Source organism: Hirundo rustica, chromosome 3, assembly GCF_015227805.2.
Source record: "Hirundo rustica isolate bHirRus1 chromosome 3, bHirRus1.pri.v3, whole genome shotgun sequence".
Lineage (NCBI taxonomy): Eukaryota > Metazoa > Chordata > Aves > Passeriformes > Hirundinidae > Hirundo > Hirundo rustica.
In genome coordinates, this window is record NC_053452.1 from 53,156,533 (window position 1) to 53,172,247 (window position 15,715).

Consider the following 15,715-nt stretch of genomic DNA (forward strand, 5'->3'; position numbering starts at 1 on the left):
CCTTCTTAATAGGAAGAACTAATAATGGTCATATATTTTAATTGAGCTTTTAAATTATTCATTTTTTTATTGTATCTTGATGCATTCTGAATGATTAATTCAGAAGATGCATGTAATTAAGAAGTATTACTAAAATTAAAGTATCTGGTATTTGGAGAGATTCAGCATATACTTAGTGACTTCATTTGTACTGGGACATTTTGGAATTGAAATGCATAAAAAATGTGCTTGTAGAATTCATATCTAATATGATCAAATATCCCTGAGCTTTCCAGTTTAAATATTCATCTTTTGTACTAATTTTATACAGTCCATTTGTAAAAGTATATTTTCCATATTCTCATATTGCTGGTGGCAGAAAACTATTTTGTGGGCTACTAATACAACAAATGTTTTAAAGGCTTTTATTAGAGCTTGTATACAGAAGAATAGATTTAATCTGTTCTTTACTCAGGATAAGTTAATATGTTTAAGTCAAATATTTAAGTAAATACCAATTTCATAGTGTTCTGTGAAACTTGTTTTGATTCTGCTATGAGTATAAGCTATTTTTTTTTCTCAATTAATACTTTTCCTTTTGCTTTCTATTTTTTTTTTTCTGTTTTCGGTCTGTTTTGCTCTGATTATTTCAAGGATTTGTAACTGGGGAAGACTGCTCTTAAAAATGCTTTGTCTGTGGAGACAGAAAAACTAAAAAAGTGATAGGAATAACAAAGATAATTGTTTAAACCCCACAATCCTCAAAGCAAACTGTAGCTAGTGGCAAAAATTAAGATGATGTTAACTGTTGTGTAGTATTTTGGGCACTTGCTTTGATTACATAGGTAATATTTTTAAATAATCTGTTCTGACAGAGTTAAGAATGAGACCATCTAAAACGGGTGTGTTTCAGAGATTGAAATCTTTTCTGAGTTACATGTATTTGTATCAAACTTCTAAATTTCACTTGTATAAATATGCTAAGGTGCATTTTTTCCACCATCAAATTCACCATTTTTTGTTGTATATTTATTCAACTTGAACATCTGGAAGTAGAATTAACAACTGTCTTTTCTTGCCTGAGGTTTGCTGCTGCCTTTGAAGAAGGGATGCATCAGCATTCTGATTTGCAGAATCACAGAACTGTTGAGGTTGGAGGGCTTTGTACATCTCCTCGTGCAATGCCCTGCTCAGAGCATAGTCACTAGGGCAGGTTGGTCAGGACTCTGTGCAGGCAGTTTTTGAACATCTCCACGAAGGGTGACTCCACGACTGCTGGGAGCAACTTGTTCCAATGTGTGATTACCCAGACTGTAGAAGATTATTCTTTTGTTTAAATGAGATTTCTTGTATTTCATTTTTGAGCCCATTGCCTCTTGTCCTGTCTTTGGACACCACTGAGAAGGAGCTGGCTTTGTCTTCACTCCTCACTGCCTCCCTCCTCTCGTCAGGTGATAAGACCTGACTTAAGTCTTATCACAGTGATAAGACCCTCTGATCCTTTGCTTTTCCAAACAAACAATCTGAGCTCTCTGCTTCTCCTGGTGTGACAGATGTCCCTAGCCTTTCATTAACTTTGTGGCCCTTCCCATGTCTCGTCCTGGGAGCCCAGGGCTGCAGGTGTGGCACACCACTGCTGAATAGAGCAGAAAGATCACTTGCCTCAACCTGCAACACTTCTAATTCACCTGTGGATGCTGGTAGCCAGTAAGGCCAGGAGCACGCTTTGGAAGCTTATCTCGTCTAGGGTGCTTTGGTTCACCTCACAGAGTAGTTTAAAGACATGAAATAGGCTTCTTCCAGTTTAAACTAATAAAGTGTTTCAGATTTGTGCTCTAATCACTAAAAGCTGTTTTATCCTCATGACTTGACCACAACTAGTCCAGAGTAGCTGCATTCTCTTTTTTACATTCTAGATATCTCAATTACTATAAATCCTGTTAATGTAGTTTTTCTGTTTTAATTGGAAATATTTTAGTTTCTTTATTTAACTGTAGACACAAGCTTTCAAAAATATGGGTAGTTTAAATATTGTAGAAAAGCTTAGAAGCTTATGAGCTGTACATATGATACTTACTCAGATTTTACAAGACCAAAATAAGTCCTTAAACCAGACTGAAGTATGGTAGTGTAGAATACAATAATTTCCTGAGATTCTTAGTAGGATTACTATGTTATTTGTTTTGTCATCTAATCTTAATAGCTACCAGTCGTGTTTGTCATTGGAAATTTTGCTTTGCCTATTTAGCTTGTCTAAAAGTTGGTATTAGTATTATTAGTAGTGAATTGTAAGGGGACTTACTGTAACTTTCAGGAGTTCTAAGAGGCAATTGAGATCATTTTGACTTAATAAAATTTGTCTAGCATGTAACATACTGTACTGTTATCCACTCATTTTCTTCAATAAGATTTAGAATACTGTAAAAGAATCTGAGAGGACAAGAGGGTCATGATGCTATCCTCTTGAGCTTCTTAATTGTATTTTTGTAGTCTTTGTTTCCCCCACTTTTGCATTATATATATTTTTCTTACATATTTCCCTAAGTTAATTTTGCATGAAAATAAGTATTTGAAAGTACTTTGGTTTCCCTGGAGTGTTTTAGATTTTCAGTTGAAGCTCCCAACCCACTGTCTTGTCTTTTGCGAGTTTCCTTCGGCATCCTGTAATTAAGAGACAGTGTAAGGCCTTCCAAGTTTGTTTTTAAAAGTCTTTGATCTCAGACAGCTTGGACTTAGCCATGTAGAAATGTATTTATGGCCTGTGTGCAGAAATTACATGATTGGAATTTGACACATTAATGTTTATGAGAACAAAGTTAATTAATTTTCATATGAAAATGTTTCCAGTAGTTTTGGATTTGAGTAGAATCTAATTTAATGTCTTTGTGCCCTTTGCTTCCCACATTTGTATTCCAGCTGTTGGCTTCCTGTACGAAGCATTTAACAAACGTTTTTCTGTCAGTGGTTTGACAAAGGGACGTAGAATATGAATGAGTAATAAATTACAGCCTGGTAAAGCTTTCATCCCTTAATCAGAACCAAAATATCGCTAAAATTTATTACAATGTTATTTGTTACTATTTTATGTCAGTTTGTTACTATCAAATGTCAAAAATATTTCAGTTGCTAATAATTTATTTTCTATGCAAGAGAGTTAAATACACACAGGGAAAAAGAAGTATAATCTTTTGATCCTGTTAGACCAGGAAAAAGAAAGATGGATAGTAGGACAGAATTTAGAAAATAGAGAATCAACCTATTGTGCATGCTTGCTGGCTGGAACTTTTGTCCTTCGGTATTTTTTACTTGGCACAAAGTTAGTTTAGAATGGGAGTGAGGGGAGTTTCAGTTGTTATCCAAACATAAATCTGGAGTAATTTACTGTGTGTGAGGAATGAATATCTGGCACATACTAGAGACAAAATACTTGCTCTGAAATTGTGCTGTGTATTAGCAAAGGAAAAATAACATGGTATTACGTGACATAAATAAAGGCAGAGAAGTTTCTGTAAAGCTCACTGTATAATTCCAGCCAGCACACCCACACTTAGTATTTACTGAACAAAGATTAAGGGCAGCAAATCAAGATGTATATTTTGTAGTTGTCTTGGCAAAACGTTTTTGTGAGAATGATTACTTGCCAAGTCTTTATGAATTTGAAGATAAATGTCCTGTCTACAAACTGAGAGCAAACTCTCTGAGTTAGTAATTGGCAAAACAGCTGTGTCTTTGTGTATAAAATTACAAGTGACTTAGCTCTACTTCTAATGTTATTTAATATTTAAACATTAGCTCTCTGTAGCCTCCTTTACCTCCTTAGTGCTTTACTTTCTGCACATACTATACTACTTAGTTGGCTCATAAGAGTCTATTTTGCTACTTGGTTTGAATAAAGGGAGGCAAAAAATAGTTGTATCTATTATAGAACTCAATGCATTAAACAAAAAGGAGGAATAATTTCATTAACCTGCTTGTTTTCAGATATTTCAGATCTTAATCATAAATAGTGAACAGAGGTAAGATGTATTGGTCACTTAATTCCGAGATTCTCTGCAGTCTTCATATACACGTAGGCTTTAAAACTTGAAAATTTTTGCAGCTACAATGGATGGATTTAGTTGCCTTTTATATCAGCTTTTTCAGAAGCTTGGCTGTTCACAGGAGATTTTTTTAATCAGAAGTTCCCAAACAAATGCCTCCTGTAGGTCAAGCTTTTTTAGTTTTAACAGTGTGTTACTGGTCATTAGGGACATGCACTTTAAGTATTTTGTTCAATCTGAAGAGAAAACCAAAAGGATTTTGATGTAAAATGGCCTTTCAAGTGCAGTATTCTATAAGGTAAAACAATGCATTTATAATACATAAAACTATGAGGATTTCTTTTGTGGCATCTATACTGTTCAGGGGGTTACTTTCCACTTACTAGAAATTGAATCATTTCCATTAAAGCAAAGGTTTTGTGATTTACCAAGTATAATAATAATACTGTCCATTGCTTTTGCAATATTACAAAAACCAGAACAGCTGTATTTAATGGAATGTAAATAATTTGGGTTTTTTTAGAAAAGGGAGAAGGGGGCAACAACTCATGGCACTGTTGGCTTTCTTAGTGGAGATGTTGGAGGTGGTAAACTTTTGACTTCTTGCTTATGAGTTATTTGCTACTGAGATTACCAGCATGAACAAAAACCTGCATGTCAACATAAACATGGAGGACAGTTCTTTGACCATTAATTGCCAGTTTAAAATTTGACTGATGATATTAACACAGGAAAGCTATTTTTTGCTCTTGCTGCTGAAAATTTAGTAATGAAGTGCATTTACCCATTTGCTGTAAGTTAGACAGGAAAAGGACATTGATAGATTTCCTTTACTAGGTGAAAACTTATTTTTCAGTTACAATCATGTATCTTTACAATATGAAATACTTGTGTGATCAAGAACACAAAAAAGATATGCAAGAGAACAGCTTAACTGGCAAAGATAGTAGTATCAAAACAACACAGACTTAAGGATAGCCTTCTTGTAGAAGACGAGGGACATTTCAAAATTAGAGCAGAGAGGATAACAGAAGACACAGATGTGGAAGAACTTGCATTTGGAAATATTTTTTTTCCTTAGGAATATGATCTAGAAATACTCAAAAATGGAAAAAGTATAACTAGTAGATGCTTTCTCCTGTTGGCAGCAGTAAGGCAAAGATTTGTTTCCTGCTTTCAGATTCACTCTCCTACTGCTCTATACTAGTAGAGCAGTAGGAGATCATTTCAAAAAGATAATCACTAGATATCACTAGATAATTTCAAAAGCAAAATTTTAAAACCTTAAAAGGTTATTATATTTATTTGTGTTGTTTTTAAAGATAAATACCAAATTATTTCCTCCTTTTCCTATATTGTTTCTGTCCCTAGAAATCTCTAGTTCTTTCAGCTATTTAGTTTTTCAGCTATTTCACCTTCAGTTTGCTTGGTAAGTTCAATGATAGAGGTTTTCAATCCCAAATCCTGCCTTTTGACTAGAGCAGCACTGAATAAAGCAGTAAGTGTACCTAAACATACTTAACATTCTGTGTGTCACTGATGAGATTCAAACTGGTAGAGTGTACTTTTCTTCTGTTTCTTCAGTTCATCAACTGAAACTGATGTTTGTGAAGATTTTGACTGGTAGTGTCTGGTTTGCATTTCCTGGCCTGAAGGTTGCCTCATCTTCTATTGCAATCAGGTTTTATCAGTGTTTTATCAATAGTATCTGAGCCAAGACTACCTTTTGGCACGGAACACTACTAGGTAGTGATGCTCTGTCAATAGCTGTTTTCACAGACATCGTGCTCTTTCTTGATCACCACTTAGTTGAGAAAAAAGGAATAGCTTTTGTCTTTATCTGAACAACTGCCTCATCAGAGGCCTCATCGGTCTCTGGACAGGTTAGTCCTTTTTTCAGACATATAAATGGATGCTAAGAAGTGAGTGTGGGAAAATTCCAGACTTCGAAAGCTTTTAGAGATCACAGTAGACTCTTATTAGGGTAACTTAAGTGTGCTTTGACCTTTTGCTTGTTAATAAGATCTTTGAGGAAATCCTAACAATTTCTGTAGGCAGTGATACATATTGGGACTTGGTGGCGATTGTGCTGTCTGCTGTGGTCAGTTGTGTGGTACAGAGATGTAGTTGTTGTGACAGGTGAACACATTTAATCTTATCTCAGGTGACATTAATAGTCTGTCTCTAGGATGTCTGTGTTCCTAGTAGCTTAGAGCTGCTGCTGCGACTTTCTTGGCGCTTTGGATAACAGTACTTTGATTTTTAACAACCTAGGAACCTTGGGTACCTTGGTCCTAGAGTCTTTGGTTAGGATGAAGGTGTTGGTGTGGAAGATTGCTTGAGGTCACCCACAGTGTAAAGTTATATACAGACAAGAAAAACATTTTTCTTGTTTCTGTACCTATTGTTGTTCTCTGACATGTGATTTCTGTATGTTCAAGTGTTGTTCTGCATTTGTTCATTGGAGTGCCTGAAGGAGTCTTAAAGTCTTCTCAGCCTCTGAAATCCTAAGAGGAGAAAGGGCTGGTTTTTCAGGGCTTTATACTAAGCATACAGATGTCTCAGTCCTGTGAATACACCCTTTTGGATATTAGTGAAGAAAAAATTATCTGGCTTTCATGATTTAAATGGATGTGTTTGCAACGAGAGTGAAAAGAACCTACATAGAGGTAACACAAGAGTAGCAGTTACAGTGTAGAAGATATTTTAATTTTTAAACTGATCAAAGCTAAAGACATTTGCAAGGTCCATTTATATGGAAATATAGTTCTTTTTATGTAAATGAGTTACGGATGAGATCTGAAGTTGCATACTTCAGCAAGTAAGGTAAATCTATATTCCATGACGACCTAATATATCTTGAATTTGTCACCCTAATGCATATTAGTGTAAAATTAATTTATTTGCCTCTGAAAATATCTGATCTTAGTGTCCATCAAAAAGAAACAACTGATCTAGATGGCTCATAGGTTTAGCAACCTTGTGTTAAGTCTTAATTTTTATATTGTTAAATTATACTATGAAATGGGTTCAGGGGAGCTTACAATCAAGTATGTACTTAAAAATCAGTTTAATTGAAGACTGCAAATTAGCATCTTGTCATGTGATGATGGTATTTTAATTGATGATTGCTTTTAATATAAATTTATTGCCATACATGCAATTCTCTATATCTTTCTGTGTTTAAATTTCTTTGAAATCTAATTTCAACTTTACATGTGTAAATGTTTTATAATATTTAGCATGTCAGCATGCTGAAGATAAATTGGTTGGGCTTAAGAGTGCCTATCAGTAATTAGCTTAATAGTAATGTTGTCACTTGATGAAACCTACATAGCAATTCTTCCTTTTGTCATGGTCAATTACTGTAGTTGTTCTTAGTCTTTATTAGTTCCTTTGGTTTTGTTCAGGACTTTCCCTTGATTGTTCTTTACTGAAAACTTGAATATGAAGATGCTAGATCCTTTTATACACTGCAATAGTAAAACTAGAGAGGCATTGGAGAGCAGAAGTATTTTATTTTTCAGGGAGAATGTCTTTAAATGGTTGGGCAGCCCAACAGCTTTAACCTTCAAAGACAAGTGAGCTTTGCAGACCCAGATAAGAAATGTATTCTTAGTCTGGTTTGAACAAACAGTTGTATACGAAATGGGAAGTACTGCTTTAAAAATCCAGAAAAAATAGTTTAATTATGGTGCTCACCAGCAGAATCTAAGTAAGTTTTGTAGAAAGGTAACTAATTTATCTAATACAATTGCTAATAGATGGAAAAGGCAGACAAGCTTTTGAGTATATAATGTTTTCTTCTGCAGCAAGCATCAGGATAAGTGCAATGTGATAACAGTTGTGTTACATTCATGTTTATTGAGGCAATTTGAAGAGAAAATATTTTCTCTAGTGTATGAAGGGAGGAACGAGATGCTAAAGCTGTGAAGCAAGTTAGGAGTGCTTGCAGAACTCTATCCTGCAAGAAGGACATGGGGTATTCCATAATAATTACCTCATGATAATATTTGGTGGAGTTACAGCTTTTGATTCTTAAACTCTGCATTCGAAAGTGTTTGTAGTACTCCCTAGAGAGTCAGAAGTGAGAGTTATAAGAACGGGTTTTTTGTGGAAAATGTTCTGCATTTGATTACTGAATGTTTCTGGCTATGTTCCCTTCTCGGTGTGCGTTAATCCTAGCAAATAATACTTGCTTGGGTTTGCCCACATTTTCATGAAGCCTCTAAAGTTTTGCCGTGTGCAAATCTAAAACTCACAGATTTTTGGTAGTAAAAAGATAATTCTTGATCAGAAGATATTAATCATTAATCATTAATTTTCAAGATCTTAAAAACTGGCAGCTCTACTTACAGGGGAAGTTTGATAAAGTCTATCTTGTCTGATTTAAAGATCAAGTTTGTGTCTTGGGTGTTTTGATGCTGTGTGTGCATTTACATGGAGATGGTAGGTGCTTAATACCATTTGTTCAAGTGTTTCAAGGCTCTAACTGGCTCCTGCTACATGAAGTTCCATTTGTATCCATGCCCTCTCTCAAATCAATTTGAAGTTCCTATTTGGGTGAGTTGCAAGTGAGGGTGGTACTTGATATTGCATAATAGTGCTGCAAACATCAGTTTAAAATGAGTAGGAATAGTCATTGGGGAAAAATAAAACATAAATCTCCCAAAAATATCTCTTAGTATCCCTGCTAGGCCAAACCTTACATTTTGCTGTCACTGCTCACTAGTACTAGTCTATGGTTAAAGCATGAATTTGTGTTTCAGGTGTGTTGGGGGCATTGCTTTGATTGCATATGGGGTTTGCTTTGTATAATCATATTCAGTGTTTTTGTGTGTTTTGTATCATTTCAAGGTCGTTTGTATGCAATGCAGACAGGGATGAAGATTGACAGTAAAAGCCCAGAATGCCGTAAATTTTTATCCAAACTGATGGATCAGTTGGAAGCTGTAAGTAGAATCTATTGCTTTCCTCAAAAATTATCATGATACTAATTTAATTTTTATTTACATTTCTGGAAAAACTGTCTCTTCTCTGCAGCTATTCTGCATGCAAACATACTGCTTGAACTTCAGTTGTATGTAAAAAAATTGCAGAGGGATTGGAAGGAGACAAAGCTGTATGTGTGTATGCATGCACAAACATAATTGGAATCTTGCCATAAGATTTTGTGTAGACAGCATAAATTACGATGCTTTATTTATACACGTTCTCATTACAAATCATAATTCATTATGAAGTTAATTCAGGTGTTCTAGAAGACTTTTTTAATTGATTTGCCTTTGATTCCTTGAAGTCTGTTTTATTATTCTCACTGCTGTAGGACTTAATAGCCTAGTCCTTGGATGCTTTTGAAATCTCTAACCAAAACTACTGTATCCAGGGAGTTTTTAAAAATATTCTTTAAAAGATAAGAATACTTCTGATTGTGTCCTGTGTTAGAAATTAGAGATTTTATTTTATAAATTCTTGTAAGCACAGTCTAATCTGTGTGGGTAAGGGATAGCCATGCCACGCTCTTCTGAATTGACCTGATACTATTATAAAGCCTTAAATAGAAGAGAGTTAAACAAAGGTAATGTTGTGGTACAGATGAATTTCTGTACTGTACTGTACTGTGGTACAGTTTAGTTTCCAGGAGCTGTTTATGTTCATAGCCTGTAGTTTTCAGTATTCTCAAAGGAAGAAGGTTGTTGATTTTAAGGTCTAAGTGCTCATTTGGAAGCAGAAAGTAATGCTGAAAAATGAAGCAGCTGTTCTTGGTTTTGTTCAGTGTTGGTGATTCCATCCAAAGTCTATAAATGCCTGAAGAGTTTGTGTGAAACTAGTACAGCAGCTTTCAGTTATGAAGATGGATCACTCACCCATGAAAGTATTCAAGGCAGGGTTGGATAGGTCCTGAGCAACCTCTTCTGGTGAATGGCATCCCTGCTCACAGCAGGGGAGTTGGAACTAGATGACCCTTAAAGTCCTTCCCAATCCAAACCATTCTGTGATTCTTCAGAAAAAAAAAAAATGAAACATGAACCATTTGTCTTCTTTTTTTCATAACTTTTGCTTCTTGCTTTTTTTATCACTGATTTTTTGCAATGGAAAATTCGGTGTACAGCGATTTCTTGACATGTTATTTCTCTGGATTTTGACATCTTTAATAGGACTGGGGTTTGTGTTCAAATGGGGAGAGATGGCAGGAGAGGTGAGAGTAAAACTCAAAAGGATTTTGCTCTTAATTTCCTAAGAATTGTTGGAATTTTCTGGGTTACTTGTGGTACTGCAGCAGTTAATCTTCAGTGTTCAGTTACCCTTCTGTTTCAAAATGTAAAAGACATCAGGAAAAATCCATAGATTCACCTTTTGGTTACTGCTAAGATTTTCTGTGTGACAGCTGATGCACGGGTATTGAAGATTCTTCTATGTATCCGAGTGGTGGAAGGATGTAGAGAGCACTCCTAGTCAAGTCTAATAGAGCAGTTTTGGGGCTGGGGAGTTTGGGTTTATGGAAAGGTTGGACCCCTGCTGTAATTTGGGAGCGGCTGTTTCCAGCCGGCCCATAACCACCAGGGGGCGCAGAGAGGTGTGATTTAAGTTTTTATAAAATTAAACATAAATGCCTTGAGGTTTAGGTTGAAATTTTGTATCAACGTTTGAAACACCGGTACTTCTGTGTTGAATCACAGATTTTGTGAAGGATAATTTTAACAGTAAACAGCTTGGTTAACTTTAATGCTTTTAGTAGTGTATGTAAGTGTCTGTTGTGTGTTTGAAATAATAGAACATCCAATCAAGTGTAGTAACCAGTTCTTTTCTGAGGGTGAGGTATACAGATAGGTTAGGGAAATATATATGTATACAAATAGTTTTCTTCCTGGATTAGCTTCAGTGTTTGAGTGTTTCATTTGAACATGCAAATTTTGGTACTTTCATGAGAAAATTCCACTTTGTAAAACAAATACTTTTTGAAAACCACATAGTCATTTGATGAAAGCCTTTAAATTTAAAATTCTATTTGGAAAGCTTATATTTAACTACTGAAATCAAGTAACTTTTCTGGCAACATTCTGTGCCTTAGAAAGTTGGCAGCAATCTAAAAATATGGAAATGCTGCCTGCATGATTAAATTTTCTTCGCACGCACAGTGCAAAATAACTGCCATTCAGAGATTGTTTTTAAATCTTTTGGCAAAAAAAAGGCTGCAGGTTAGTATCATGCAGTGTTCCTGTTTTTGTTCTCTAAGGATAACCTGAGATTTCCTTATGTGCAAACAGTAAGACTATTCAGAAGCTGTAAATCCACCTGTTGTAACTGTTAGAGGGTTGTTTGCTTTACTGATTTTTATTAGGAAACTTGAGGATTCTTGTACTCTAACATCTTTGAAAAGAGTTCTTTGAGTTGAAGTACACTGCTTACACTGAAAATTCCAGTAAATCCATAGGTCACTAGACCGGTCAGGGTAGGGCTCAGATGCTTTGAAAGATGTAATGAACTGCAGTGAAATAACCTTACAAGAGGGAAGATACGTGATCACTGTGATCTGCAGCACCTTTATAAAGCATGCATTACTTCACCAGTTGAACTGTATTGAATCCTGACACAGGCTTCAGAGTGCCAGGTCTTTCAGATGCTAAGGGGAAAAATATCAGTTGCTATTCCTTCACAGCATTGTGGTCGTGTTTATTTTTAACTTTGGGGCAGAGGATGTTGGGGTGTTGGTGGTTTTTATAAGCATTTTGTGACCAAAGATTCAGAGCTACTTATTTGAATATTCTCTCTCAAAAAGAATGTGCTTTCTCTTTCACATGCTGCTTTTAGCGTTTATGTTAGAAGCTGCAGGTTTGTAAACAAAGCGTAAGTTGTCTCTTTTTCAATTGTACTTGACTTTGTTTAAATCAGCAGGTTCTTTTTGTGTTTGCAGAATTACTAAGGTCTAATAAAGTAATTAATGTATTTTTCCAACATTTTTCAGATGAAAAAGCAATTTGGTGATAATGAAGCAATTACTCAGGAAATTGTTGGTTCTGCTCATGTGGAGAATTATGCTTTGAAAATGTTTTTGTATGCAGACAATGAAGACAGAGCTGGACAATTTCATAAGTAGGTGAAAATCTTTGTTTTTCTTATCTGAAGATACTGGTCAGGGAATGTGAATATCCAGACTCTCTTTAATTTGACTGAAAACAAGAATTGGGCTTTAATACATTCTTTTCAGTTCTGGAAAACTCAATTTTTTATTACCTTTAGGTCTCTAACTTCACTCATTAACTGGTTTCCTCCTCCTTATTTTCCTTAGGGAATTGCTTACCTGCTGGCATGTCTTCTAAAACCACAGGCTAATACCGTGCTTTATTTTATCAAGCATGTTATAGTTTCTATTGACCAGTGATAGTGAAATAGTTGTGGTGATCCATTATGTGGTTGGGTTTACAGCAATTACTACTGCATGTTCTGTATTTTTCTAGTCTTAATACAGGATTTCTGATACCCTACACAAAACATTCCAAGCTAGAAACTAATTGCAGAACATGTACTGAACATTTTCTGCATAGTAGTTAGGAGACTAGTCAGTATTGCTAGATTTTAATGTTGTAAAGCAGCTTCTTTAACATCAGATTAAAAGAAAAAAAGAAAGGTAATGTTTGACTCGAAATAAGCCAGTATGGTCTAAGATTGCAAATCCTAAAATGTGATTCTGAGAGACTAACATTACCAAGTTAGCAAAATGCTTTCTTTTTTGCAGAAACATGATAAAGTCCTTTTATACTGCAAGTCTCCTGATAGATGTTCTGACGGTATTTGGGGAGCTCTCTGAAGAGGTAAGTGTCAGGCATATGAGTGTATTATCTGGTTGCTTCTCCAAGCACACATGTTGCTTTTATAAGTTGTGAATATGAATTTCAAAGAACATAGGTTCTACTAGTGTAGCAAAATACTTGTTAGCAAGCCATAAAGAGTCATGCTAAGTATTTCACATAAATTGTAGATTAAATACTAGACATATGTTAGAAGATGCTTCATGACAAGTACCAGTTAGGATTTCAAAGTCTGATTTTTACTGTGGGACACATAGCATTACATTGAGCGAGTGGGGATGCTTATAGGGGAAAAATGATGCGAGGCTCCTAGCTTTGTCCACCTTCACTTTTTTCCATGTCCTGCTTGAAATTCACAAGCTTGACATCCTCTGTGTAAATCCCCAATCTGGTAAGTGTGTCTAAAGTGCAGTTGTACTTGCTCAGTTTAAAATGCAGTTGTTGTGGCTACTTTCATTTGTAAATATTGGAAAGAATGTAAAAGCATGGTCTTGATAATGGTGCACTTCTTGAATACTATAGGATGTAAGTGTAGATACTAAAGATAGGTCTTACCCAAGAGAAATGCTTGGTGAAGAGTTTTTGCAAGATTTTCCATCCTCTGTAGCCTGAGGCTCTACCAATCCAAAATTTTCATCCTGAGGGGCACAAGTAAGTTTGCTCTTTGATGTGTTCTCTTAAAACTGTCTGCTCTGTACCCTGACATCATTTACTAGATCCAGTAATAACATTTCCTAGAGCCAGAGAGTGAATGCACATTTGCACATTGAACTGTACTGAAAAACCAATCTTAGTCTGTAGGAATCCAGTGCACAGCACAGTGCACTAATCAATTGAGTCCCCAGAGTACCTGAAGCAATCCTTCTTTGAAGATGGAAGAAATTGTTACAAATGTCAGTGCAGAATGGTAGCAGTGGTGCATTTTCTACTGTGTGTTGTGGTTTTTTATTGTTGGTGCTAAACATACAGAAATGCTTTGTAGTTGGAAAGAAGCGGAATTCTCTCATTTTGTTTAATTGGTGAACGCTGACAATAAAAGAGAGTGTACAAGAAATGCAGAGAATATTTGCTCTTCTGTATAACATCATTTCAACAGTTTCCTTGTCCAGTCTCATGTAAAGGGACGATGGGAGAAGTATTACTTGATTGTCTTAGACTTCTGCAGAAGTTTTTGTCAGCCTAAAATACGCTCAGCCTCACACCTGATTATAGAGTATGACATCTATATTCAGACCACCTGCCTATTTTTTCAATAGATAATTAAAATTGCCTTCATATGTATGGACCATCAGCTATTAGAAGGCTTTTAAATCAACTGCAGAGGGCATAGAAAGCAGATATTTGACATCTAGAATCAGAAAATGGGTGTTGAGCATACTATGTATGTTTTTAAATGGCAAGTGATTGATTATTGGGTAGTATGAATGGATTGTGTCACAGATGAAGAATGGTTGTTCTATATCTCCATGTTAGAACTAGCCAAAAGGATTTTCTGGAAGATGTGTATTACAAGACACAGACTAGATCAGAGCTGTAGGAAGCTCTGCCATGGCCGCTTTCTTTTCATTTTCCTCGGTAGTAACATTCATTCAATAGGGCATTCAACCTTCTGAAAAGGGACAGCAGTGCATGTTAGGAACAAACCAAAACCAACAGAATTTCATTTCTCAGTTCTGGAATGATAAGCTTTGCAGTTGGGATGCAGGACAGACATCAAATTCTTTGTTCCCTCCTTCTCCCTCCATCCAGCATCTTGGGTGTGGGGGTTAGGGGTGCTTGGTCCCTCCCTAAATATGCTCTCCCAAGGGCCCCACCAGGTGGCCAAGGGCCTCAGCTGTGTCCTGAGGTGAGTACACTGGAGCTGGTTTTATCTAGAGGCAGCTCTGGCCTCTCCTCACAGACACCATTCCTGCCATGCTGAGGTGCCAGCACCGGGGATGGACACGTGACACAACAGCATCTTCACACTTCATCAGTAAATAATCGCCATATTAGAATAGAGGGGAGATGTACAGGCTCTTATATATTGCATAATAATCTTTCCTAAAAGCAGCATACTCTGGGTATGTGTTTTCTGCTTGTAGAGTGTTCGTTAAAAATGAAGGAATTTTATCTGTAACACTGATGGACCCGAAATTATTATTGAAACAAAGTTTAACTGAAAGTTATGTTTTCCAATTGCACTTTTCCTTTTTGAGGTAGAGTGAATGAATTTGAGTAAATATGTCATCAGAATAGGCTTTTTTTCTGGAGAACATCTTGTTTTCAAAAATGAAGACCAGATCTTTCTCTTGGATTGCGTGAGCATGCTGGGTAACACAATGTATTAAATATGAGCAAGGGAGCTTGCTGGAGATACCTTTTGCGTTGTGTCTCTCTACCCTGTTTTAGATGACAGTGCAAGAGGCTTTGTGAAGTACAGTATTGAATTTCAGTTTATTAATTTCATAGAAACTTTGGATTTAATTTCCAGATTAATTTTTAATTTTTCTAAAATAAAAAATTAGGTTTTAAAATTTTGATGCTGGTGTGAAGCACACTATCCCAACCTGCATTGTTCATTTGGGCAAACTATCCCACTCATCCTTCCACATTTCTCATCTGTTTATATTCAGCCTTGTTCCTTGATTTATATTGCCTCATAACTGTCAGAATTGGTTGTTTCCCATACAACTTTTGACAAAGTAGTGGATTTGCATAATTAGTTTAATATTTCTTGCATCAATTGGCAGCTCTTCCTGGATTAAACACTATTGTAAGAGTCCCAGGAGATACAAAGTGGCCAATCTTCCTTTCATGTTTTGACATGTTAGAAGTTGTAGCTAGGAACAGTAAAGTATATTTTAAAAAACAAAATGGAAGATCTTAATGTAATAGAATATTACA

At 35.8% G+C, this 15,715-nt stretch overlaps 1 protein-coding gene across 1 annotated transcript in view; it reads left to right on the top strand.

Moving 5' to 3' along the window:
* VTA1 (vesicle trafficking 1) overlaps positions 1 to 15,715 on the top strand; it is a 38,791-nt gene that overhangs the window by 5,486 nt on the left and 17,590 nt on the right. The window contains exons 2-4 of the mRNA XM_040058956.2: positions 8,877 to 8,971; positions 11,986 to 12,113; positions 12,757 to 12,832. Of these exons, the coding sequence (XP_039914890.1) occupies positions 8,877 to 8,971; positions 11,986 to 12,113; positions 12,757 to 12,832 (299 nt within the window). The remainder of the gene's footprint in view (positions 1 to 8,876; positions 8,972 to 11,985; positions 12,114 to 12,756; positions 12,833 to 15,715) is intronic.